The 24,545-nt window shown below is 45.3% G+C and overlaps 1 protein-coding gene across 3 annotated transcripts in view; it reads right to left on the bottom strand.

Annotated features, from left to right (window-relative positions):
- Positions 1 to 24,545, bottom strand: part of TRPS1 (transcriptional repressor GATA binding 1) — a 331,746-nt gene that overhangs the window by 187,397 nt on the left and 119,804 nt on the right. For 2 of the 3 annotated variants that reach the window (XM_063924484.1, XM_063924485.1), the window contains exon 3: positions 13,364 to 14,478. In XM_063924484.1, coding sequence (XP_063780554.1) covers positions 13,364 to 14,478 — 1,115 coding nt within the window. The remainder of the gene's footprint in view (positions 1 to 13,363; positions 14,479 to 24,545) is intronic. The other variant, XM_063924486.1, reaches the window with a different exon arrangement.

The following is a 24,545-nucleotide window of genomic DNA, read 5'->3' as shown; positions in this document are numbered from 1 at the left end:
GTACACCAGGATGAGGATATGGGTGTTGCTGGCGCTGAGGAGGAAATTGACAAGGAGGATTCTGATGGTGAGGTGGTTTGTTTAAGTCAGGCACCCGGGGAGACACCTGTTGTCCGTGGGACGAATATGGCCATTGACATGCCTGGTCAAATTACAAAAAAAATCACCTCTTCGGTGTGGAATTATTTGAACACAAATGCGAACAACAGGTGTCAAGCCGTGTGTTGCCTTTGTCAAGCTGTAATAAGTAGGGGTAAGGACGTTACCCACCTCGGATCATCCTCCCTTATACGTCACCTGCAGCGCATTCATCATAAGTCAGTGACAAGTTCAAAAACTTTGGATGACAGAGGAAGCAGTCCACTGACCACTAAATCCCTTCCTCTTGTAACCAAGCTCCTGCAAACCACACCACCAACTCCCTCAGTGTCAATTTCCTCCTTACACAGTAAAGCCAAAAGTCCTGCAGGCCATGTCACTGGCAAGTCTGACGAGTCCTCTCCTGCCTGGGATTCCTCCGATGCATCCTTGAGTGTAACGCCTACTGCTGCTGGCGCTGCTGTTGTTGCTGCTGGGAGTCGATCGTCATCCCAGAGGGGAAGTCGGAAGACCACTTGTACTACTTCCAGTAAGCAATTGACTGTCCAACAGTCCTTTGCGAGGAAGATGAAATATCACAGCAGTCATCCTGCTGCAAAGCGGATAACTCAGGCCTTGGCAGCCTGGGCGGTGAGAAACGTGTTTCCGGTATCCACCGTTAATTCACAGGCAACTAGAGATTTGATTGAGATACTGTGTCTCCGGTACCAAATACCATCTAGGTTCCATTTCTCTAGGCAGGCGATACCGAAAATGTACACAGACCACAGAAAAAGAGTCACCAGTGTCCTAAAAAATGCAGTTGTACCCAATGTCCACTTAACCACGGACATGTGGACAAGTGGAGCAGGGCAGACTCAGGACTATATGACTGTGACAGCCCACTGGGTAGATGTATTGCCTCCCGCAGCAAGAACAGCAGCAGCGGCACAAGTAGCAGCATCTCGCAAACGCCAACTCGTTCCTAGGCAGGCTGCACTTTGTATCACCGCTTTTCAGAAGAGGCACACAGCTGACAACCTCTTATGGAAACTGAGGAAGATCATCGCAGAATGGCTTACCCCAAATGGACTCTCCTGGGGATTTGTGACATCGGACAACGCCAGCAATATTGTGCGTGCATTACATCTGGGCAAATTCCAGCACGTCCCATGTTTTGCACATACATTGAATTTGGTGGTGCAGAATTATTTAAAAAACGACAGGGGCGTGCAAGAGATGCTGTCGGTGGCCTGAAGAATTGCGGGCCACTTTCGGCATTCAGCCACCGCGTGCCGAAGACTGGAGGACCAGCAAACTGTCCTGAACCTGCCCTGCCATCATCTGAAGCAAGAGGTGGTAACGAGGTGGAATTCAACCCTCTATATGCTTCAGAGGATGGAGGAGCAGCAATGTGGGACTTGTGGATGGAGCCCTTAATTCGCTTAATCAGGATTCACGGGTGGTCAATCTGTTGAAATCAGAGCACTACATTTTGGCCACCGTGCTTGATCCTAGATTTAAAACCTACGTTGTATCTCTCTTTCCGGCAGACACAAGTCTGCAGAGGTTCAAAGACCTGCTGGTGAGAAAATTGTCAAGTCAAGCGGAACGTGACCCGTCAACAGCTCCTCCTTCACATTCTCCTGCAACTGGGGGTGCGAGGAAAAGGCTAATAATTCCGAGCCCACCCGCTGGCGGTGATGCACGGCAGTCTGGAGCGAGTGCTGACATCTGGTCCGGACTGAAGGACCTGCCGATTACTGACATGTTGTCTACTGTCACTGCATATGATTCTCTCACCATTGAAAGAATGGTGGAGGTTTATATGAGTGACCGCATCCAAGTAGGTACGTCAGACAGTCCGTACGTATACTGGCAGGAAAAAGAGGCAATTTGGAGGCCCTTGCACAAACTGGCTTTATTTTACCTAAGTTGCCCACCCTCCAGTGTGTACTCCGAAAAAGTGTTTAGTGCAGCCGCTCACCATGTCAGCAATCGGCGTACGAGGTTACTTCCAGAAAATGTAGAGAAGATGATGTTCATCAAAATGAATTATAATCAATTCCTCCGTGGAGACATTCACCAGCAATTGCCTCCAGAAAGTACACAGGGACCTGAGATGGTGGATTCCAGTGGGGACGAATTAATAATCTGTGAGGAGGGGGATGTATACAGTGAAAGGGGTGAGGAATCGGACGATGAGGAGGAGGTGGACATCTTGCCTCTGTAGAGCCAGTTTGTGCAAGGAGAGATTGATTGCTTCTTTTTTGGTGGGGGCCCTAACCAACCAGTCATTTCAGTCATAGTTGTGTGGCAGACCCTGTCGCTGAAATGATGGGTTTGTTAAAGTGTGCATGTCCTGTTTATACAACATAAGGGTGGGTGGGAGGGCCCAAGGACAATTCCATCTTGCACCTCTTTTTTCTTTCATTTTTCTTTGCATCATGTGCTGTTTGGGGACAATTTGTTTGAAGTGCCATCCTGCCTGACACTGCAGTGCCACTCCTAGATGGGCCAGGTGTTTGTGTCGGCCACTTGTGTCGCTTAGCTAAGCCATCCAGCGACCTTGGTGCACCTCTTTTTTTCTTTGCATCATGTGCTGTTTGGGGACTATTTTTGTGAAGTGCCATCCTGCCTGACACTGCAGTGCCACTCCTAGATGGGCCAGGTGTTTGTGTCGGCCACTTGGGTCGCTTAGCTTAGTCATCCAGCGACCTCGTTGCAAATTTTAGGATTAAAAATAATATTGTGAGGTGTGAGGTGTTCAGAATAGACTGAAAATGAGTGGAAATTATGGTTATTGAGGTTAATAATACTATGGGATCAAAATGACTTCCAAATTCTGATTTAAGCTGTTTTTGAGGGGGGTTTGTAAAAAAACACCCGAATCCAAAACACACCCGAATCAGCCCAAATATTTTCAGGGAGGCTTTTCCAAAACGCATCCGAATCCAAAACACGGCCGCGGAACCGAATCCAAAACCAAAACACAAAACCCGAAAAATGTCCGGTGCACATCACTAGTCCTGGGCAGCTCTCCCACAGCCCCTAACACTAGCACTTCTGCCGCTTGTGCAAACTATTACATACAAAAATAGTTTTTCGCATGTTTTAGGGACCGGGTCCTTTAATTATTCCTAATATTCAGCAAACTCCGAAAACTGTTTTCAAAGTTTGCCTACAAGAACCAGGGGTTTGCGTAGAGGTATTCGAAAAGCTCCCTCCGCAATGGGTGACCAGCCACCTCATGTCCTGCACGTGCACAGGACGCACCTTCGCTGGTAAGTATCACTGCTACTGAAGTAGGGTGTTACTGAATGCAGGGAATGCTGCTTTCTGGAGCAGCAGTCCCTGCACTGGTGCATTGCTGAATTGCTCCGGTAATTAGGTATCCACAGCTGCAACTTACATACGGATTCAGATGACAAATAAACCCCTGATAATCCTAACTGAGAATCCGGCAACATGCTATCAGTGAAAGCTAGAAGTGCAAGTTCTAGCTTTCACTGATAGCATGTTGCCAGATTCCTCCTATGTGAATCGCAGCGGTGGATACCTAATTACCGGAGCAATTATACTACAGATGTAGCTATGTGTGGGGCACCCCTGTGAGTAGGGGTCCCTGGGTGACCACCTTAAATGCCTTCTTAATCCAGCTCTGATTTGTCATTCCTCAGCCCAATGGAAACACAGCTTTCTTTATGGAGGTGGCAAACAAGAGGTTTCTACTCCAGAAACCCAATATGTATCCACCCCTTCATAGTTACCAGTCATACTACCATAGATAAACGACAATCACAGGGCAATTCATTGAAAAGGGAAAGCTGCGAGTTGCAGGCAACAGTGCCGATTAGGGAGGCCAATCCTGGGCCTTTTTTTTAATCCCGTGTAGCAGGGATTGGGTTGAAGCCCCGCCCACCCCAGCCCACACAAATACTCACCATCGTGAGTGGGAGCAGGGCTTGTGGGCGGCGAGGTGCGGTCCAGGCGGCTGGCGGCAGACTCACCATCATGGGAGGACGGCTCGTGGGTGGAGGACAGCAGTTGACATCATGTCATGGTGCGCAGTACGCAGTGCTGGGAGCAGGAGGAGCCGGGAAGCGTCTGAGCTTCATGAGGCCGCTCAACGCTGCCCGGCATTAAACATACAATGGGGCAGGTTAATCCCGCAATCCCCGGGATTGGAGCTTCCAATTGCGGGATTGAATCCCGGTAATTTTTTGTCCTAAATCCCGGGATCCCGCCGAACCAGATCCCGGGATTGGCCTCCCTAGTACCGATTCCTTTGCAATTTGCAGAAGCAAGTATCACGGATTTTCCGTCACGGCCCAGAGAAGTGCGCAGTAAATGCTACTATGCAGCTCTACCGTAACCTGCGTTATACTGCGTAAGGTCAGGATAGATATTGGGTTCCGGATATACTGTATGCAAAAAGCAATAGTCTGACACCAGCGGCACATTTCTCATATAATAAATTACAGGAAATGTACTAACCAGTATATCTATGTCTTAGTGTCTTTACTAACGTGTGGCTGCGTGCTGGAAACCTCTGCATTCGGGTTTTTCCATGTTAATGCATTATAACCTTACAACGCTTTCAAATTCAACCACAAACAGAAAATAAGTTTGACCTGAATAATAAATATCACTCCATGTTACATAACGCACATAAATATCACTTTCACAGGGTAGATATGCCAGCATGTGTAGTACACCAAAGAGGGGTGTGTTTCCACACCCCACAGACTCCACGGGGGAAATGCATCAAGAGAAATAAAGAGGAGAGAGATAAAGTACCAACCAATCCGCATCTATCTACCATTTTACAGGCTGGGTTTGAAAAATGACAGTTGGGAGCCGATTGGCTGGTACTTTTTCTCTGTCTACTTTACCTCCAAGGCTTAGTAAATTGACATCTTAAGGGTCTATTTGCTAAGCCCAAAAGTAGCTGGAGATAAATAACCAGCCAATCAGCTCCAAACTGTCATTTTTCAAACACTGTAAAATGGCATCTAGGAACTGATTGGCTGCTACTTAGGGGGACATTTACTAAGCAGTGATAAGAGCGGAGAAGTGAGCCAGTGGAGAAGTTGCCCATGGCAACCAATCAGCACTGAAGTAACATCGCCTTTTATAGCGTAGGTGAGAAGGCATTTTTTCCCCCTATTCATTGTAACAGCAAAGTGACTGATTTCACCCGAGTTATGCAAATAAACCGTCATCCATGTTTTCTTTGTTGTCGGCGCTGAGAGGGAACTGTATCATTTGTTTGTTTTAGCGCTGTTCTGCTTTCTTGAATCAATACAGCCCACACTTCCAGCTCAATGCAGGTGAGATGTCAGGATATCAATCTGCCCAAAGCAGGAGACAGGTGAGCAAACTGGCAGCGCTGTGTAACCTTCCCAGATCGCGCCTGCTGAATGTATTCCAGATTATGTCATTGCAGAATCCCACTGACGTTATGTGTGAAAGGAATATTTCCATGGTCTAACCTAGAAAGAACTCCGGGGTAAGAAAAGGAGCATTGTAAAGACTGAGGATCAATGAGGCCTTCGTTCAGCCGGTCTAGACACAATCTCCAAATGCAGGAAACAAGACCGGGAGGATTTGGGGCTTTATTAATGAATGTTAGCAAAGGCCCAATCTTTTACTGTTGCATTTTTACAGCAGCAAGGATAAACGTTGGAATAAGAATGATTTTTATTACTATTAGCATCTGTTTAATATAGCGCCGGCACACTCTACAGCGCAGTACTGGGAGCAAATGTGTTTTGTTGTGAGGGGTTTTCGCTTTTCAATAATAAAAGTAGATTGGAGTAATAATTACAATGGCTTAGTGCTGCCACTTTGAGTAGGGTTTGATACCTCTCCGTTATCACTAGTCATTGCCTGATTGTCAGTGTATCCTCAGGTTTGAAAGGGATTGAGAAAACGATCCTATCACATCCGCAGATAACTACCACAGGCACACTGTAAATGCAGGATCTTGTGAGAGGCACTGACCTTTCCTGGTTGTTGTTATTGTGTCAGTGAGGACAGGGCTGCATGTGACAGGGGCAGTGACATGATGTGAGGAGGGGAATGGAGGCAGCAGGAAGTCACAGACTGAGAGTTATATAGTGGGAGGAGCAGAATCCCCCAGCAGCATAGAGTATATCAGGAGATGAGTGATGTGTCAGTGAGGACAGGGCTGCATGTGACAGGGGCAGTGACATGATGTGAGGAGGGGAATGGAGGCAGCAGGAAGCCACAGACTGAGAGTTATATAGTGGGAGGAGCAGGGTCCCCCAGCAGCACAGAGTATATCAGGAGATGAGTGATGTGTCAGTGAGGACAGGGCTGCATGTGACAGGGGCAGTGACATGATGTGAGGAGGGGAATGGAGGCAGCAAGAAGCCACAGACTGAGAGTTATATAGTGGGAGGAGCAGGGTCCCCAGAAGCACAGAGTATATCAGGAGATGAGTGATGTGTCAGTGATGACAGGGCTGCATGTGACAGGGGCAGTGACATGATATGAGGAGGGGAATGGAGGCAGCAAGAAGCCACAGACTGAGAGTTATATAGTGGGAGGAGCAGGGTCCCCTGCAGCACAGAGTATATCAGGAGATGAGTGATGTGTCAGTGAGGACAGGGCTGCATGTGACAGGGGCAGTGACATGATGTGAGGAGAGGAATGGAGGCAGCAGGTAGCCAAAGACTGAGAGTTATATAGTGGGAGGAGCAGGGTCTCCAGCAGCACAGAGTATATCAGGAGATGAGTGCTGTGTCAGTGAGGACAGGGCTGCATGGGACTGGGACAGTGACATGATGTGAGGAGGGGAATGGAGGCAGCAGGAAGCCACAGACTGAGAGTTATACAGTGGGAGGAGCAGGATCCCCCAGCAGCACAGAGTATATCAGGAGATGAGTGATGTGTCAGTGAGGACAGGGCTGCATGTGACAGGGGCAGTGACATGATGTGAGGAGGGGAATGGAGGCAGCAGGAAGCCACAGACTGAGGTTATATAGTGGGAGGAGCAGGGTCCCCAGCAGCACAGAGTATATCAGGAGATGAGTGCTGTGTCAGTGAGGACAGGGCTGCATGTGCCAGGGGCAGTGACATGATGTGAGGAGGGGAATGGAGGCAGCAGGAAGTCACAGACTGAGAGTTATATAGTGGGAGGAGCACGGACCCCAGCAGCACAGAGTATATCAGGAGATGAGTGCTGTGTCAGTGAGGACAGGGCTGCATGGGACTGGGACAGTGACATGATGTGAGGAGGGGAATGGAGGCAGCAGGAAGCCACAGACTGAGTTATACAGTGGGAGGAGCAGGATCCCCCAGCAGCACAGAGTATATCAGGAGATGAGTGATGTGTCAGTGAGGACAGGGCTGCATGTGCCAGGGGCAGTGACATGATGTGAGGAGGGGAATGGAGGCAGCAGGAAACACAGACTGAGAGTTATATAGTGGGAGGAGCAGGGTCCTCCAGCAGCACAGAGTATATCAGGAGATGAGTGATTTGTCAGTAAGGACAGAGCTGCATGTGACAGGGGCAGTGACATGATAAGAGGAGGGGAATGGAGGCAGCAGGAAACCACAGACGGAGAGTTATACAGTGGGAGGAGCAGGGTCCCCAGCAGCACAGAGTATATCAGGAGATGAGTGATGTGTCAGTGAGGACAGGGCTGCATGTGACAGGGACAGTGACATGATGTGAGGAGGGGAATGGAGACAGCAGGAAACCACAGACTGAGAGTTATATAGTGGAAGGGTCAGGGTCCCCAGCAGCACAGAGTATATCAGGAGATGAGTGATGTGTCAGTGAGGACAGGGCTGCATGTGACAGGGGCAGTGACATGATGTGAGGAGAGGAATAGAGGCAGCAGGAAGCCACAGACTGAGAGTTATATAGTGGAAGGGTCAGGGTCCCCAGCAGCACAGAGTATATCAGATGAGTGATGTGTCAGTGAGGACAGGGCTGCATGTGACAGGGACAGTGACATGATGTGAGGAGGGGAATGGAGGCAGCAGGAAGTCACAGACTGAGAGTTATATAGTGGGAGGAGCAGGGACCCCAGCAGCACAGAGTATATCAGGAGATGAGTGATGTGTCAGTGAGGACAGGGCTGCATGTGACAGGGACAGTGACATGATGTGAGGAGGGGAATGGAGGCAGCAGGAAGCCACAGACTGAGAGTTATACAATGGGAGGAGCAGGGTCCCCAGCAGCACAGAGTATATCAGGAGATGAGTGATGTGTCAGTGAGGACAGGGCTGCATGTGACAGGGTCAGTGACATGATGTGAGGAGGTGAATGGAGGCAGCAGGAAGCCACAGACTGAGAGTTATATAGTGGGTGGAGCAGGGTGCCCAGCAGCACAGAGTATATCAGGAGATGAGTGATGTGTCAGTGAGGACAGGGCTGCATGTGACAGGGGCAGTGACATGATGTGAGGAGGGGAATGGAGGCAACAGGAAGCCACAGACTGAGAGTTATATAGTGGGAGGAGCAGGGTCTACCAGCAGCATAGAGTATATCAGGAGATGAGTGATGTGATAGTGAGGACAGGGCTGCATGTGACAGGGGCAGTGACATGATGTGAGGAGGGGAATGGAGGCAGCAGGAAGCCACAGACTGAGAGTTATAAAGTGGAAGGGTCAGGGACCCCAGCAGCACAGAGTATATCAGGAGATGAGTGATATGTCAGTAGTGACAGAGCTGCATGTGACAGAGGCAGTGACATGATGTGAGGAGGGGAATGGAGGCAGCAGGAAACCACAGACTGAGTTATATAGTGGGAGGAGCAGGGTCCCCAGCAGCACAGAGTATATCAGGAGATGAACGATTTTTTAGTAAGGATGAATCTGCATGGGCTGCGGCATGATGTGAGGAGGGGCATGGAGGTAGCAGAAAGCCACAGACAGAGATTAATATAATAAATCTTCAGCCGCACAGAGAATATTAATGTGAAGATATCGTGGTGTCAGATGGGTGTGGATAATAGAGTCGACCATACTTAGGTCGACAGTGTCTAGGTCGACCACTATTGGTCGACAGTAACTAAGTCGACACCCAAAATACTGTAGGTCAACATAAGCATTAGGTTGACGTGACAAAAGGTCGACGTGCGTTTTTTATTTTTAATGTGTTGTTTTCTTCGAAGAGTGACCAGGAACCCCAATTAGTGCACCATGTCCCCTCGCAGCTTTGGGCAAGGTGCCTCGCTGCGCTAAGCACAGGTCACCGTTCCCGATTGTAGTCCACGTGGATCATAAAGTATGAAAAAGTAAAAAAAAAAAAATTCTTTTTTTTTGGAAAACTAATATCAACCTTTTGTCATGTCGACCTAGAACATGGCAACCTAGTAACCAAGTCGACATTGAAACCATGTCATCCTAATGCATCTCGACCAATAGTGGTTGACCTAGAGACCGGATACCGTGTCGGATGCACAGTGAATAACATACATATAACTTCTGGTGGCAATCACAGCAGGGCATGATGAGACTTATAGTTCACCAACAACTAGCGAGAAATAGAAGTGACTGAGAGCAGAACAGAAAGCAGCAGAAGCTTAGAAGCAATTTTAAAAGTTAGAACATTTCTGGTGGAGTAATTAAAGTCCAGATGTTGCACATATATCAGGGAGAGTTACTGCTCACTTCAAGATCCTTATATTTCTAGATTACTAGGAAATAATTCATGAGTATGACAAGCTAGCATTAGGAAATCAGTTTCCAAAATGCCAAAAGCCATTTGTTCCAATCCATAATTTCCTGTGCTGCACATTTCTTCACTTGTAATTTATGTACACGGAAAAATAAATAAATACATTGTAACGATACCTCCTTGCAATTACAACACAACTAATTCAGGGCATTACAATAATGTCCATTCCCAAATTAACTCAGAGATTAAAAAATAAAAAATAAAAAATAAAGAAAAAAATGTAAAATGTTATAACAACTGTGCTATAATCCTGCAAGAGGTATCTGGTCTTTAGGTTGTCCACACATATAGGCCCTACACACTGGCCGACAATCCTCAAAGATATGAACGATCTCGTTCATTAATGAACGAGATACCATTCATATCTTTCAGTGTGGAGGCCCAGCGATGAACGATGTGCGGCCCCGCGCTCGTCCATCGCTGGCACCCCGTCGGCTGTGCATGCAGGCCAATATAGACGATCTCGTCCATATTTGCCTGCACTTCGATGGTGCCGGGTGGAGTGAAGAAACTTCACTCTCCCCGTCACTGCCCCCCCCCGCCGCCGGGTCGCCCATAGGCCGTATCCGCTGTTGGGCAGCTCGGCGGCGGATCGATCAATGACGCTTTAGGTCAACACTCATTCGGTCAATCACTTTTGGTCAACATACATTAAGTCGGCATGGCAAAGGTCAACACATGAAAAGGTTGACATGTGTTGAGCGAGGCACCTTGCCCGAAGCATGCGAGGGGTCACGGTGCACTAATTGGGGTTCCCGGTCACTTTACGAAGAAAACGACACAAAACCCCCCAAAAAAAAACTCATGTCAACCTTTTTTCTTGTTGACATTTTCTATGTCCACCTATTTGAGGTGTCAACCTAGTCACCGTGGTCGACCTAATGACTGTCGACCTAGTTACTGCCGCCCCAACGATCCACACCCTCTGCAAGGATGGAGGAAAAATATCCAAAATAAGCAGAGTAACAGGTATGGAATACAAACATGAAAAGTGCAGTCTATAGCAAACCACATGTAAATGTGCTTTTCATAGGAACCACAGTGGAATGCTTTGAGAAGATTGCATCAACTGATAAAATAGCCTCATTTTAAAAAGAAAAGAAAATTTCACGTTAAATTATTTCATTATATGATTAGAAAACAAATAACCTTTGTAGAGATTTTACAGTGACTTATTTTTTTTTTTAATCAAGTGGTGAAGTAACATAGATACAGTTTGTGTCACCGTCAGAATAACAACATATAAGGGGGGGAATTCAAATGTTTGAAAAGTCTGTTGGGTGTCTGATTTTTCCTGTCTATTAGATAGGAAAAAACAGACTCCCAACTGACTTTTCAAACATTTGAATCTCCCCCAAAGTGTGCTATTTTATTACAGCAATGCTGAGCTGCCCCCCCCCCCCTTCCCCCTCCCTGCCCATCCCTGCTGGCGCTCCCTTCCCAATGCCAGTGGCTGTATTATTCTAATGAGAAAGAGGAGGCAGACTGAGGAATTTAAGCAGACTCGCTAAATCTAAAATTAAAAAACATCCCCTTCCCCTTGATTGTGGTAGTGAATCATCTTTTCCATTTAGAAGACAGTGAACTAAACAAATTCCACAACCGAGCCAATATTTTTCAGTCGATGGTCTTAATTTGTGGAAAGTTTTACAAAACAAAAAGTGTATATTGAAACGCAAGCCTTGTGTGATAATTTTTCACAGATATATTCCCCGTCTCCCTTAGGTTAGGCCAGGGGTGCTTGACCTACATGGGTTTCTGTGAACCTTCCTCTAGAAAACTTCTTTTGCATTGTGATTTATAAATCATCTGTATTGTAAAAGTCTACAATTACTTTTCATTTTTTTTTTGTTCTATGCATATGCATAATATACTTAATATGTAGACAGCCAACGTTTAACTTAAAGGAAGTCAACTATTAAAGCATGAACCATGGGTCACATATGAGATTTACATTGTGTTTGGAGAAAACAGTTTATGGGCTCCTGGGATAGACCTTTACCCAGTTTTTGGCGCTAAGGTAAGAAAGACATTTTATAGATTAAAAGCAGAAAACAGTCAGAACAGCATGCAAATACAACTCAATTTCTGTTATGCTTTATTCTCCTCCATAACAAAAGGTCAAAAAGGTCTTATTAAATTCTTCATTAAAACAAGACAATTCTCTTTTGTGGTGTTACCATCTTCTGTACGGCAAAAGCAAACAGACATTTTTTTTTTTTTTTTATCCTTTCAACCCATACTTGCCTACTTTAAATTTCTCCTCTCTGGGAGAAGCCATTAGAGGAGAGACTGTAGGAGACTTCGGGGGGCGAGGCCGGGCTGTGACATCTTCAAGCCCCGCCCTCACATCGGAAAACGCTGTGATTTGCAGGTCCGCGGGTAAGGGGGCATGGCTAAAATGACGTGATTTGCATCATTTACACCCCTTCCTCACCCCACGGACCCGCGAATATGGAAGATTATCTCTCCATCCTGCCCGCATCACTAGGGTGCGAGCAGGATGCAGGAGACCTTCCTACTCTTCCGGGGGTGCGGAGGGCTACCCCAAAAAATGGAAGCCTCCCGCAGCTTCCGGGAGAGTAGGCAAGTATGCTTCAACCCAACGAAATATAAATACAATTATTTTTTTTTTCTAAATTACCAATTGCATTTCAACAGTAAGGCATTCCTGATGGTATACTCCAGTCCATATTCAATTCACCACCGTAGAGAACAGAGCAATGGAATACAGTAGCATGGGTTACATATGTAATCCCGGCTGGTCGGATGCCAGACGTCAATATACCAATGACGGCATCCCCCCTGCCAGAATGCCGGTAGCAGGGTGAACATCTCTCTATTGGGGGGTGCGGGAAAATTGGTTAAGTTGACGCCTCTTTGCCATAGCCATTATTTAAATGTGCCCATAGGCAAACGCAGGGGGGGTTCTGGTTGCCAAGAAACCCTCTCTTCTTAGCAAGTGGGTAAAATTACGACAACAATAGCAATGGTATATGATTACTAGAGCTGCCGCCACATCATGCAGTGTAAGGGACAGAGCAGAGCTGCTACACATGCCCAGTGGTAGCAGCTTCTTCTACCGAGTTTGTTGTGTGTGTGGATCTAAGTCCTCAATCAGTGGTCTGGACCAGAGAGTAGCTACCAGGAAGAAGAGACAGGAGCCTTTTCATGAGGTGTGAGAATGTGTGCTTAGAAAGTGCAGTACTGGTTCTTTTTTAAGTTTGTGTATTTATTATAGTATGTTTAACCATTTCCTGACCACTTATTTATATTAGTAAAATATGTTTAATACAGCCTATACTATAGACCATCTATAGTGATAATTATTAATACTGTATTCCATAGAGTATCGAGTGTATAAAAAGACCAATGTTTACATTAATGTCCAGGGTCGTTACTAGGTTCACCTACCGCTGCCCCAGACTCCCGCACTTGCTCCGATGTTCCGCAGAGCTGGAAATTGTGGACTGCATTTGGAACCCCCCCCCCCTCTAGAAATTCTGCATCTGCCACTGCTGCCCCACCCCGAGTCTTGAGTCCCAATTTCCCACGGTGTGTGCTTACCTGTAGTGTCTGGAAAGGTCTTCTTCCACCATGGTGATAAAGTCACATTTGGTGCATGAGTGTTCTCTGCTATCTTTGACGGCCAGCTGTCCATCGCTCGCTTGCAGGTGATTCAGTTCCTGCTTGACTTCGGACGCCTGGGCTTCGTGCGCACTCTCGTAATGGAGCAGGAGCTCATCTACATCAGGAGAGGAGAATGAGCATTGATCACACTGGTGTTTAACGCGCTGGCTCCCTGTCACCCCAGTAGCCAAGTGCAGCAGCAAGAGAGCGCAGTGGGAACAATTATTTTTTTTGCAAGCAAACGGGTAAGTAATCTCTCCGTGGTGCTTCTCAGGGCTGCAGAGGCCTCGGGGGCAAAATGGACAATGTTTAATAGTACACTTGTGAATATTGTGGTGCTGTTGGTAATGGAGCAGGAGAGGCCCAACCAAGATCACCTCGGGGCTATGGCTTTTGGAGTACCTAAAGTCACAAAACTGACAATTGTAGCTGGTTACTATTAAATCCTCAGTTGGTCTAACGGAGAGGTCTTTCTTTTTAGCCAATCCTTTCTCTAGTTGTGCCGAGAGCTGTTCATCGGAATTTTTGGCAATTTCATTTTGATTAATAACTGATTCCCTGTAGGTCTTGTCACCGGGATCTGAATTTGGGCTCTCTGACCTCCCTCCCCCGTGCTGTTTGCTGTGATGTTCTAAAAGTCTGACACTGCTGGCGGACTCACAGCTGAAACTACAGAACTTGCACCAGTAGTAGCTGGTGTCATAGGCACCGTTCTGCCTGGAAGAATCTACCGGCTTAATTGGCACTGAGTATCCAACTGGCACATCATCTGCTGCTTTAACAGTGGTTTTGTCTTGCCACTTTCCCAAATCTCCAGGCTCACAAGAACGTGGAATAGGGCTCGATTTATTGGTGCTTTTCTCGGATGGTTTACCAGAATCAGAGGACACTTTCATTTTGTTAGGGTGCGTCTTTAGAAAGTGCTGCTCCAGCTCGGTGGACGAGTTGCCCATGTAGGTGAAGTTGCAGAACTTGCAGCGGAAGTACTTCGTGTTTCCCTGGCAGTCTGGAGTTTTACGGCCGATGCCAATGAAGGTCCCACCGAATGTCACCTGAACAAGAGAAGGATAAAATAATGAGTGGAAGGAAGCGGTGCCATTTTCCGGCTGATGCGTTAATATGCTACAACAAACTGCCACATCGTGTCCAATCAGAATCGAGAACATAGAGGTAAATACATACAGCTGGATAGGTTTTGCTTTGCCGTTTGAGCTTTTTGCCCAATATCCGCAACCTATTAACCATTCTATTCCAGTTACACAGTAAGAGAAAATCTAATTTTAATCTCGGACGTAAAAAAATGGACAAAGTGGTTGTGTTAAGCTTAGCCAAGTTTTGACACCTGAGCACTGGACCATCTGGAGTAAATTAATGCTAAGATCTCTGTATATTTTATGTGTACCTCATACTTGTGCACTCTCCCAGAATGTCTGGGAGTTTCTTGAATTACTGGCCGTTCCCCTATGACTCCTTTAAGGGCAGGTAACTCTCCAGGATCCCGCCAACTTCTCTAGTGTTCAGGACAGCGGCCGGATGACATGATCACTGCAAATCATGTCACCATGGCCCCACCCTCCACTACAAACCACCAGTACTTGTCCCTTGGACCTTCCTTCCTGGGTCTCCCAGAGGAGAGGTCCCCAAATCAGCAAGTACACTATGGTCCATATCCATGATCAACACACAGTGAAGGTTGGACCTCTGTTTATTGCAAAACAGCCTACAAATATTATTATTAACCAGTAACATCAATGAAATAAGTGTCCCAGTGATGTCACTACTTTGTAACCGAAATTCTGCGCACATCAAACTTTAATGTCAGCACAATCTTAGTGTTTCAATACTATCAATATGTACTAAAATGCAAAGGCGTTTCAGGAGTCCAGTTTAACATTCTGAAGGTAAAAAGAGAACATATTTGGCATGTAAATTAATAATCTCCATATATGAACAAACAGTGCAAATAAATTTGTATTATTTCAACAGTCTGTTTATAGGGTTCTATAATGCAAATTGGGAAGTGTCAGAAACAAAAAAACAACAACCACAAAACACATGGATATGGTAAACTTGAGGGATGGATCTGTAAAGGACACATACTTTTAGGGCCAAATGTCTGAGTTTGAAAAAGTGACGATTTTGTGCCAGGATTTAAGCGTACAATTTTTTCTTATTTTTATTTTACACCAAAACCAAATTGGATTTACTTAAAAGAAAAAAAATAATAATTTTGCTCCCATATGTGCACACTTTGAAACTCGGACTGTATTACATTTGGCCCGCGGTCTGCATGAGCACCAAGAACATATAACAAGTTAACTGAAGAAATTGAAAAATGTCAGTTTAAAGTATAATATTGTTAGTGTTGAGAGAGCAGCACTAAGCGCTGTCTCCTATGCTGCATACACTGCGGGCACTAGGACCCAGAGTCTTCAGGTAGGTGCCACCTCCAACCTGATGTGCTACTGCACATGTGCAGACGTTTTTTATTTTTTTTTACTGTGTACAGTATGTGTCCCAAAATTGTACACACATGGAGTGCTTAGCCCCTTAGACGAGACACTTATTAGCTGCAATACCCTATATTTGATAGCATTGCTGTTAACCCATGCATTACCACTGTGTTTCTTCATTACCCTGTACCTATTGTTTACCAATAAACTCAGCATCATGGTTAATTACTTCTTGGAGTCCCTTACAGTTATTTCACCCATTGTGCACTTACTGAAACCAGAGCCAGCCCTAACCAATATGATGCCCTAGGCAAGATTTTGGCTGGTGGCCCCTAGCACCACCGCTAGTTCCGCCTCTGACCCTGCACCCCTTTCCCAGCACCATCACCCCCCACCCATAGCAGTCCTTTTTTTTTTTTCCTACCCCCTGTAATTTAAATAAGAACAGTGTGCACATTTGTCCTTACACATATGCCGCACATTATTAGTGCCCTTATACACATAATGACACACATAGTGCCCCTTACACATATGTTACACATTATTAATGCCCTGATACACATAATGACACATGTAGTTCCCAGCGTGAGTCAACTGGCAGCTCTGCTAATGTCGGGTGCATATTTTTTATGAAAATGCATCTTATTTGCATTGCTATGTGGCTAGGATACACAAGCAGTTTCTGCTGATTAAAATGATATGCAGCATGCCTATATACTGTGTGCGACTGTGGCTGTATCTGCATATGAAATGCTACACACAGAATATAGGCATGCCGCATATCATTTTAATCAGCAGAAGCTGCTGATGCCCCTAGGCATACCAGATGCCCTAGGCAATTGCCTAGTTTGCCTATACCTATGGCCGGCTCTGACTGAAACCACCTTTCCAATAGACTATATATCAATAATTAGGACATGTACCAATCAGGGCTGGTTCTAGCCCTTTTTGTGCCCCGGGCAGGAAATAGGGGCATGGCGGAGGGCACAGCAGTAGCGGATCTTGCCTTGGTGCGGCGCCCTCTGGATGGCACTGGCGCCCTCCGGAAGGCGGTGCCCCGGGCAAAAGTCCTGCTTGCCCGTGGCAAGATCCGCTACTGGTACCAATATCATAAAGGTTTTTTTGGAAATTCATGTCCAGAGAAATATGACTAAGCAGTATGTAAAATTTCATTCCATGGTCCCCAAACCTGGTTAAATTTGTTTCCCGTGTTATGTCTAGAGTAGGTCATTTTCTTCCACGCCAGAGTTTGGTGGCCATGCGGGATGCCGGCAGAACTCAGACTTTTTTTTAAAGGGGCAATTACTTACAAGGCATTGATTGCCCCTTTTAAAAAAAATGTCCGACTCCATCCGGCATCCCACACGGCCGCCAAAATCGGGCAGCATTACATCCCGCCTTAGGGCACATTATATGATACACCATTAGAATGAAGTATTTAAAAACCTTTAGAAAAAGGTATTTTTTTCGTTTGTTACAGCAACCGTATGCCAATTACCATTCACTTAATCCTACATATCAGCCAAGCACGCAGACAGCGCAAACACTAGATCATCGGCGATCACAGGCCAAGTGGCAAAGTCATTTTTATGTGTGCTAATTATTTTGAGCTTATTAATTATGACTGTAATTGGGACCACATGTCATCAAACAAAACAGGCCACGTTGGTCCAGCGGGAATCTTCACTGTGGGCCATATGGCCGACCCGGTATCCGGACAAAAGGTCGACACACCTTTGGTAAACACCTGAAATAGGTCGACATGGACTAAAGGTCAACATGGAAAAAGGTCAACACCTGAAATAGGTCGACATGAGTTTTCCACATTTAAAAAAAATATATTTTTGAACTTTTTCATACTTTACGATCCACGTGGACTTCATTTGTGAACGGTAACCTGTGCCGAGACATCACTTAGGTCTACACTCATTAGGTCGACCACTATTGGTCGACATGCATTAGGTCGGCACACATTAGGTCAACGTGGCAAATGTCGACATGATTTTGAAAAATTTTTTACAGTTTTTTGAACTTTTTCATTTTTTACGATCCACATGGACCACGATTGGGAATAGTAACCTGTGCCGAGTGCAGCGGTAGCGGAGCGAGGTACCTTGCCTGAAGCATGGCGAGTGAAGCGAGGGGACACGGTGCTCTAATTGGGGTTCCCAGTCACATTACAGAGAACACTACACCAAAAATAAAAAAAAATTTCATGTCGACCTTTTTCCATGTCTGCCTATTTCGGGTGTCGACCTACGGCGTGTCAACCAATTGGTGTCGACCTTAGCAGGGTCGACTTAATTGCTGTCGACCTTGATTCCCTGACCCAGCCGATCCACTCCTGTTTGCAAAGTGGTCAATGTGCATGAAACTAGTTACTAAGGAATTTCCAGGCGGCATTGTTATCTGGTCCACTTTAAAACACTGTTACCTTGTAACTCTAAAACAAAACAATCAACATTAAAAATGCAAAAAAAAAAGCAATGCAATATAAAAAATCTAACAAGATCTAACAAACTTAACACTGCCAGGATGCAAGCGACCGCACCAGATTTGTTTGTTCTCGATAAATGAAGAGCAATATTTCATTGATGTTGGTGGCAAGTGATTTTATTGCTGTTATATTATCAGCGTGAGTGTGTTTGTGTCATCTCTGTCTTGTAAAAGTTAACATTATTTGAATTAAGATCGCTCGCAGCCCCTTGCTGCCTATGCCTTATTTAGCTGTCACTTTCATGTAAACCTTGTTTGAAAGAAGCAGGCCAGGTATTTCAAGACTTCCGTCTAAAATGATTTATTATATTCAGGCTAACCCTTATTTAATGCTTCTTTCTATAACTGACTGTCATACTTCAGACAATGCGCTTTACACAAGAAGAAAAAAAATCCAATTTCCGATGCTTCAAAAAGAGTAGACAGGGGAGTGAATAAGTAGAACCTCTTTTTTTTTTTTAAGATTCTGGTGCCCAATTATTTACATCAACACCCTGGTTGGGGAAAGGTGGACGTGATCAGCCGATTTGCTTATGTTCTGTGAATCAGCGGTCAAATGAATATAGCGATAACCTCAACACAGCTACTAGATGAAAGGGATAATTCAAAGAAGAATCTTCCATTGTAATAGACTGTACCATCAATATATCTCAACAAAACATAAAATGCTTACCCCTTCTGATGTCGTGATCTTAAGGGGGGGGGGGGGTATTCAATTAGCTTTGGCAATTTCGGAACTATCAAAATTACTCCACTGCTTATTCAATTGCGGGCCAATGTCTTTTTACTTCTTTTTTTTTTTTTGTGAAAAGGGATTGGTGAAAATATGCCTTAAAATCGGCAAAAACGGTCTGCAATTTTGCCGGTGCAGGTGCGAAAACATGTGGATTTTGCTCCTGCCAAATGTTTAACCTAGGTGAAAAATGTCCGTGCTATTGCATAGGGCAAATCCCCATTTGCCCTAAAAAAAATAGCGAAAAGTGCCTTTTTGATTGAATACCCCCCTAAGTGTCAGGATGCCAGATGCTACTGGCATCCTGACCACCGGGATTTCGCATGCATTCCAGACGTTACTTATTTTTTCACACAGAGATCAGTCTGTGGCCTGTGGCTTATCAGACACACATGGCTGATCACAGGGGCTGGATCCTAGCTCAGCCTTCACTGTCAGCAGGCAGGGAAGGAGTAGGGGAATTGGAAGGCAGCCCTATTAACACTTTCAAGGAGTAGGGTTACCGGAGGGAAGTCCTATTAATGCTATCTGAAGATGGAGTCATTATCACAGGGCTCCCTCTGGTTTTTTTCTTTTCTTTTAGTAATTTCAGGCCTATCGCATTTCCCATTACAAGTATGGGAAATGCAATCTGAATTCTAAAAATAAAAAATACAAATTTCAGGGCTTGAAGGAGAATTTTGCAAATTCTCCTCCAAATGGGCATTACAGGTTGAGTATCCCTTATCCAAAATGCTTGGGACCAGAGGTATTTTGGATACCGGATTTTTCCGGATTTTGGAATAATTGCATACCATAATGAGATATCATGGAGATGGGACCTAAATCTAAGCACAGAATGCATTTATGTTACATATACACCTTATACACACATAGCCTGAAGTTAATTTTAGCCAATATTTTTCATAACTTTGTGCATTGAACAATGTGTGTGTACATACACACAGTTCATTTATGTTTCATATACACCTTATACACACAGCCTGAAGGTCATTTAATACAATATTTTTTATAACATTGTGTATTAAACAAAGTTTGTGTACATTGAGCCATCAAAAAACAAATGTTTCACTATCTCACTCTCACTCAAAAAAGTTCGTAATTCAGAATATTCCGTATTTCGGAATATTTGGATATGGGATACTCAACCTGTAGTACATTAAGGTTTATACGAAAACAATATGAAAAGGGTGCATGTAAGACAACCAATCAGATTCCAGGTATTATCTTCTAGAAGGTGCTATATAAATGAGAAGTAGAATCTGACTGGTTGCAGTGGGCAACATCCCATCTTAAATAGAACTCCCATCTTAATAAATATACCCCATATAGCGCATGCCGTTAAAGGTTGTACAAAACTTCCATAGCCAAGGGCTTAGAAGACAGAAAGTATCACAACAGCGGCATCCAAAAGAATAAATAAAAAAATATATATATATTTATATATATATATATTAGAGATGAGCGGGTTCGGTTTCTTTGAATCCGAACCCGCACGAACTTCACTTTTTTTTCCACGGGTCCGAGCGACTCGGATCTTCCCGCCTTGCTCGGTTAACCCGAGCGCGCCCGAACGTCATCATGACGCTGTCGGATTCTCGCGAGGCTCGGATTCTATCGCGAGACTCGGATTCTATATAAGGAGCCGCGCGTCGCCGCCATTTTCACTCGTGCATTGAGATTGATAGGGAGAGGACGTGTCTGGCGTCCTCTCCATTAGAATAGAGATAGATAGATTAGATAGAGAGAGATTGTGCAGAGTCGCAGACAGAGTTAGTTTACCACAGTCAGTGACCAGTGCAGTTGCTAGTTAACTTTTATTTAATATAATATATCCGTTCACTTCTCTCTGCTATATCCGTTCTCTGCCTGAAAAAAAAAACGATACACAGCACAGTCAGTCACACAGTGTGACTCAGTCTGTGTGCACTCAGCTCAGCCCAGTGTGCTGCACAGTCATCAATGTATAAATTAAAAGCTTATAATTAATTGTGGGGGAGACTGGGGAGCACTGCAGGTTGTTAGCAGGAGCCAGGAGTACAATTATATTAATTAACAGTGCACACTTTTGCTGCAGGAGTGGTGACCAGTGCCTGACCACCAGTATAGTATTGTTGTATACTACTAATATCTCTTTAAATATCAACCAGTCTATATTAGCAGCAGACACAGTACAGTGCGGTAGTTCACGGCTGTGGCTACCTCTGTGTCGGCACACGGCAGGCAGTCCGTCCGACCAGAATTGTATTATTTATTATTATATACCTACCACCTAACCGTGGTTTTTTTTTCATTCTTTATACCGTCATAGTGTCATCCTAATTGTTACGAGTATACTACTATCTCTTTATCAACCAGTGTACAGTGCGGTAGTTCACGGCTGTGGCTACCTCTGTGTCGGCACACGGCAGGCAGTCCGTCCGACCAGAATTGTATTATTTATTATTATATACCTACCACCTAACCGTGGTTTTTTTTTCATTCTTTATACCGTCATAGTGTCATCCTAATTGTTACGAGTATACTACTATCTCTTTATCAACCAGTGTACAGTGCGGTAGTTCACGGCTGTGGCTACCTCTGTGTCGGCAGTCGGCAGGCAGTCCGTCCATCCATAATTGTATTATTATTATAATATATACCACCTAACCGTGGTTTTTTTTTCATTCTTTATACCGTCATAGTGTCATACTAGTTGTTACGAGTATACTACTATCTCTTTATCAACCAGTGTACAGTGCGGTAGTTCACGGCTGTGGCTACCTCTGTGTCGGCAGTCGGCAGGCAGTCCGTCCATCCATAATTGTATTATTATTATAATATATACCACCTAACTGTGGTTTTTTTTGCATTCTTTATACCGTCGTCATAGTGTCATACTAGTTGTTACGAGTATACTACTATCTCTTTATCAACCAGTGTACAGTGCGGTAGTTCACGGCTGTGGCTACCTCTGTGTCGGCAGTCGGCAGGCAGTCCGTCCATCCATAATTGTATTATTATTATAATATATACCACCTAACCGTGGTATTTTTTTTTCTTTCTTTATACCGTCATAGTGTCATACTAGTTGTTACGAGTATACTACTATCTCTTTATCAACCAGTGTACAGTGCGGTAGTTCACGGCTGTGGCTACCTCTGTGTCGGAACTCGGCAGGCAGTCCGTCCATCCATAATTGTATTATTATTATAATATATACCACCTAACCGTGGTTTTTTTATTGCGCCTCATTGCACCTCTTTTTTTCTTTGCGTCATGTGCTGTTTGGGGAGGGTTTTTTGGAAGGGCCATCCTGCGTGACACTGCAGTGCCACTCCTAGATGGGCCCGGTGTTTGTGTCGGCCACTAGGGTCGCTAATCTTACTCACACAGCTACCTCATTGCGCCTCTTTTTTTCTTTGCGTCATGTGCTGTTTGGGGAGGGTTTTTTGGAAGGGACATCCTGCGTGACACTGCAGTGCCACTCCTAGATGGGCCCGGTGTTTGTGTCGGCCACTAGGGTCGCTTATCTTACTCACACAGCGACCTCGGTGCAAATTTTAGGACTAAAAATAATATTGTGAGGTGTGATGTGTTCAGAATAGGCTGAAAATGAGTGTAAATTATGTTTTTTGAGGTTAATAATACTTTGGGATCAAAATTACCCCCAAATTCTATGATTTAAGCTGTTTTTTAGGGTTTTTTGAAAAAAACACCCGAATCCAAAACACACCCGAATCCGACAAAAAAAATTCGGTGAGGTTTTGCCAAAACGCGTTCGAACCCAAAACACGGCCGCGGAACCGAACCCAAAACCAAAACACAAAACCCGAAAAATTTCAGGCGCTCATCTCTAATATATATATATATGTTAATGTAATGAAAATGCACGCGAGACATTACGGCAAATAGACGCCAGGACTCTCTCCCCACCTTAAAGAAAACCCAGTAAGATGTTAAATAGTTTAATGATTCTTGTGATTTAAGGCTGCAATGACAGCACACAAAAAAAAAAAATGAGAAGAGGTTTCTAAGGCCTGTTGTTAAAATAAAGGTTGTCATAGCAAGCCGGGACTCCCTTCCCACGAGCGTGCCACACCTGTCTGTGATGTTACATGGAGATTGGAAGGCCCGCAAAGAGTACGTCAAACAGAAAATACTCTTTCATGATCCAGAAAACACTTAATTTCCGAGGTGTGGAAATATGTAACATTTGCTGGATTTTCACTTGGGGCTTTGAAATGATTTTTACACCCACAACACATCGCCCTTCCCAGACTGCTAAGAAGAGATTAGCCAGATTGTCTGCTGGTTTAGTACACCACTTACACTAGCTTTTGGGAGGATAAAACACAAGTACTGATAACATATCATTCTGGTTAGAAACTCATTTTGTCTCCGATAGCATAACGCCGCACATTTCATACACGTCTGCTGGGTGACAGAGTACTTATCCAATCTGTACACCGACAGGAAGATATGTATGGCATCTATAATATAATAATAAATATCTATAATAATTCTGTCACTTTTTTGTTCAGTTCATTTGCTATTATGTCTATAATTGCATCCAGGGCCGGCGCTACCCGCTCAGCGCGAAGGGATGCAGTGCAGGGAGGCGCTGGGACAGAGAGGTGCTGTCCTTGCTCTGCATCCCTTCCCCGCAGTAGCGGATCCAGCAGGGGGTGATAAGGCTGATCGCCCCCCCCCGTCCCGTCCCGTCCCGTAGGGTAACATGCACCTAAATGTGATGTCAGCAGCTGCTCTCCGCGCCCCCTCCCTGTACGGATCTTGTGAGATGGAGCAAGGCGCTGCAGTGTGTCCGGAGCCTCCCCCCGCCTCCCCCTCCTGCGTAGCTTGCGTCCCCGCATGGTGACTTGTGAAAGGATCTGCTCCCCATGCCAGGGCCACAAGCTGCCCGAGGAGTTGCAGGCAGGTGCCCGGGGAGGAGGCAGTGGGTGGTATCTTCACTGGCTGGGGAGGCAACAAGAAGTGCTGCAATGGCTTCCCCAACTGCCGGCTGATCCGACCTCCCTTTCAGCCGGTCCTGACTAGTGGTCCCTCATATGGAGACACAGCATCAGCCAGAAGGTCAGTGCCTTGCACCTCATCTGGTTGTCATGTGACCAGGAGGAGTAGGTTCTGCAGCAGCTGCACCTCCCTACTGTCTGAAAGGTGTCAGCTGCCTGTAGAGGAAGCTACTACTACTTGGGGGAATTATGTATAAGGACGCTACTATTACTGGGGGGGCAGTATGCATAACAAAGCTACTACTACTTGGGGAGGGCATTACGTATAAAGACGCTACTACAAGGGGGGAATTACGTATAAAAACGCTACTACTACTGGGGGGGCATCACGTATAAGGACGTTACTACTACTTGGGGGCATTACGTATAAAGACGCTACTACTACTTGGGGGGCATTACGTATAAGGACGCTACTACTACTGGGG

Source organism: Pseudophryne corroboree, chromosome 5 (genome assembly GCF_028390025.1).
Source record: "Pseudophryne corroboree isolate aPseCor3 chromosome 5, aPseCor3.hap2, whole genome shotgun sequence".
NCBI classification, from domain to species: domain Eukaryota; kingdom Metazoa; phylum Chordata; class Amphibia; order Anura; family Myobatrachidae; genus Pseudophryne; species Pseudophryne corroboree.
The sequence above is the reverse complement of the archived record's forward strand: the minus strand, read 5'-3'. Positions and strand labels throughout refer to the sequence as shown.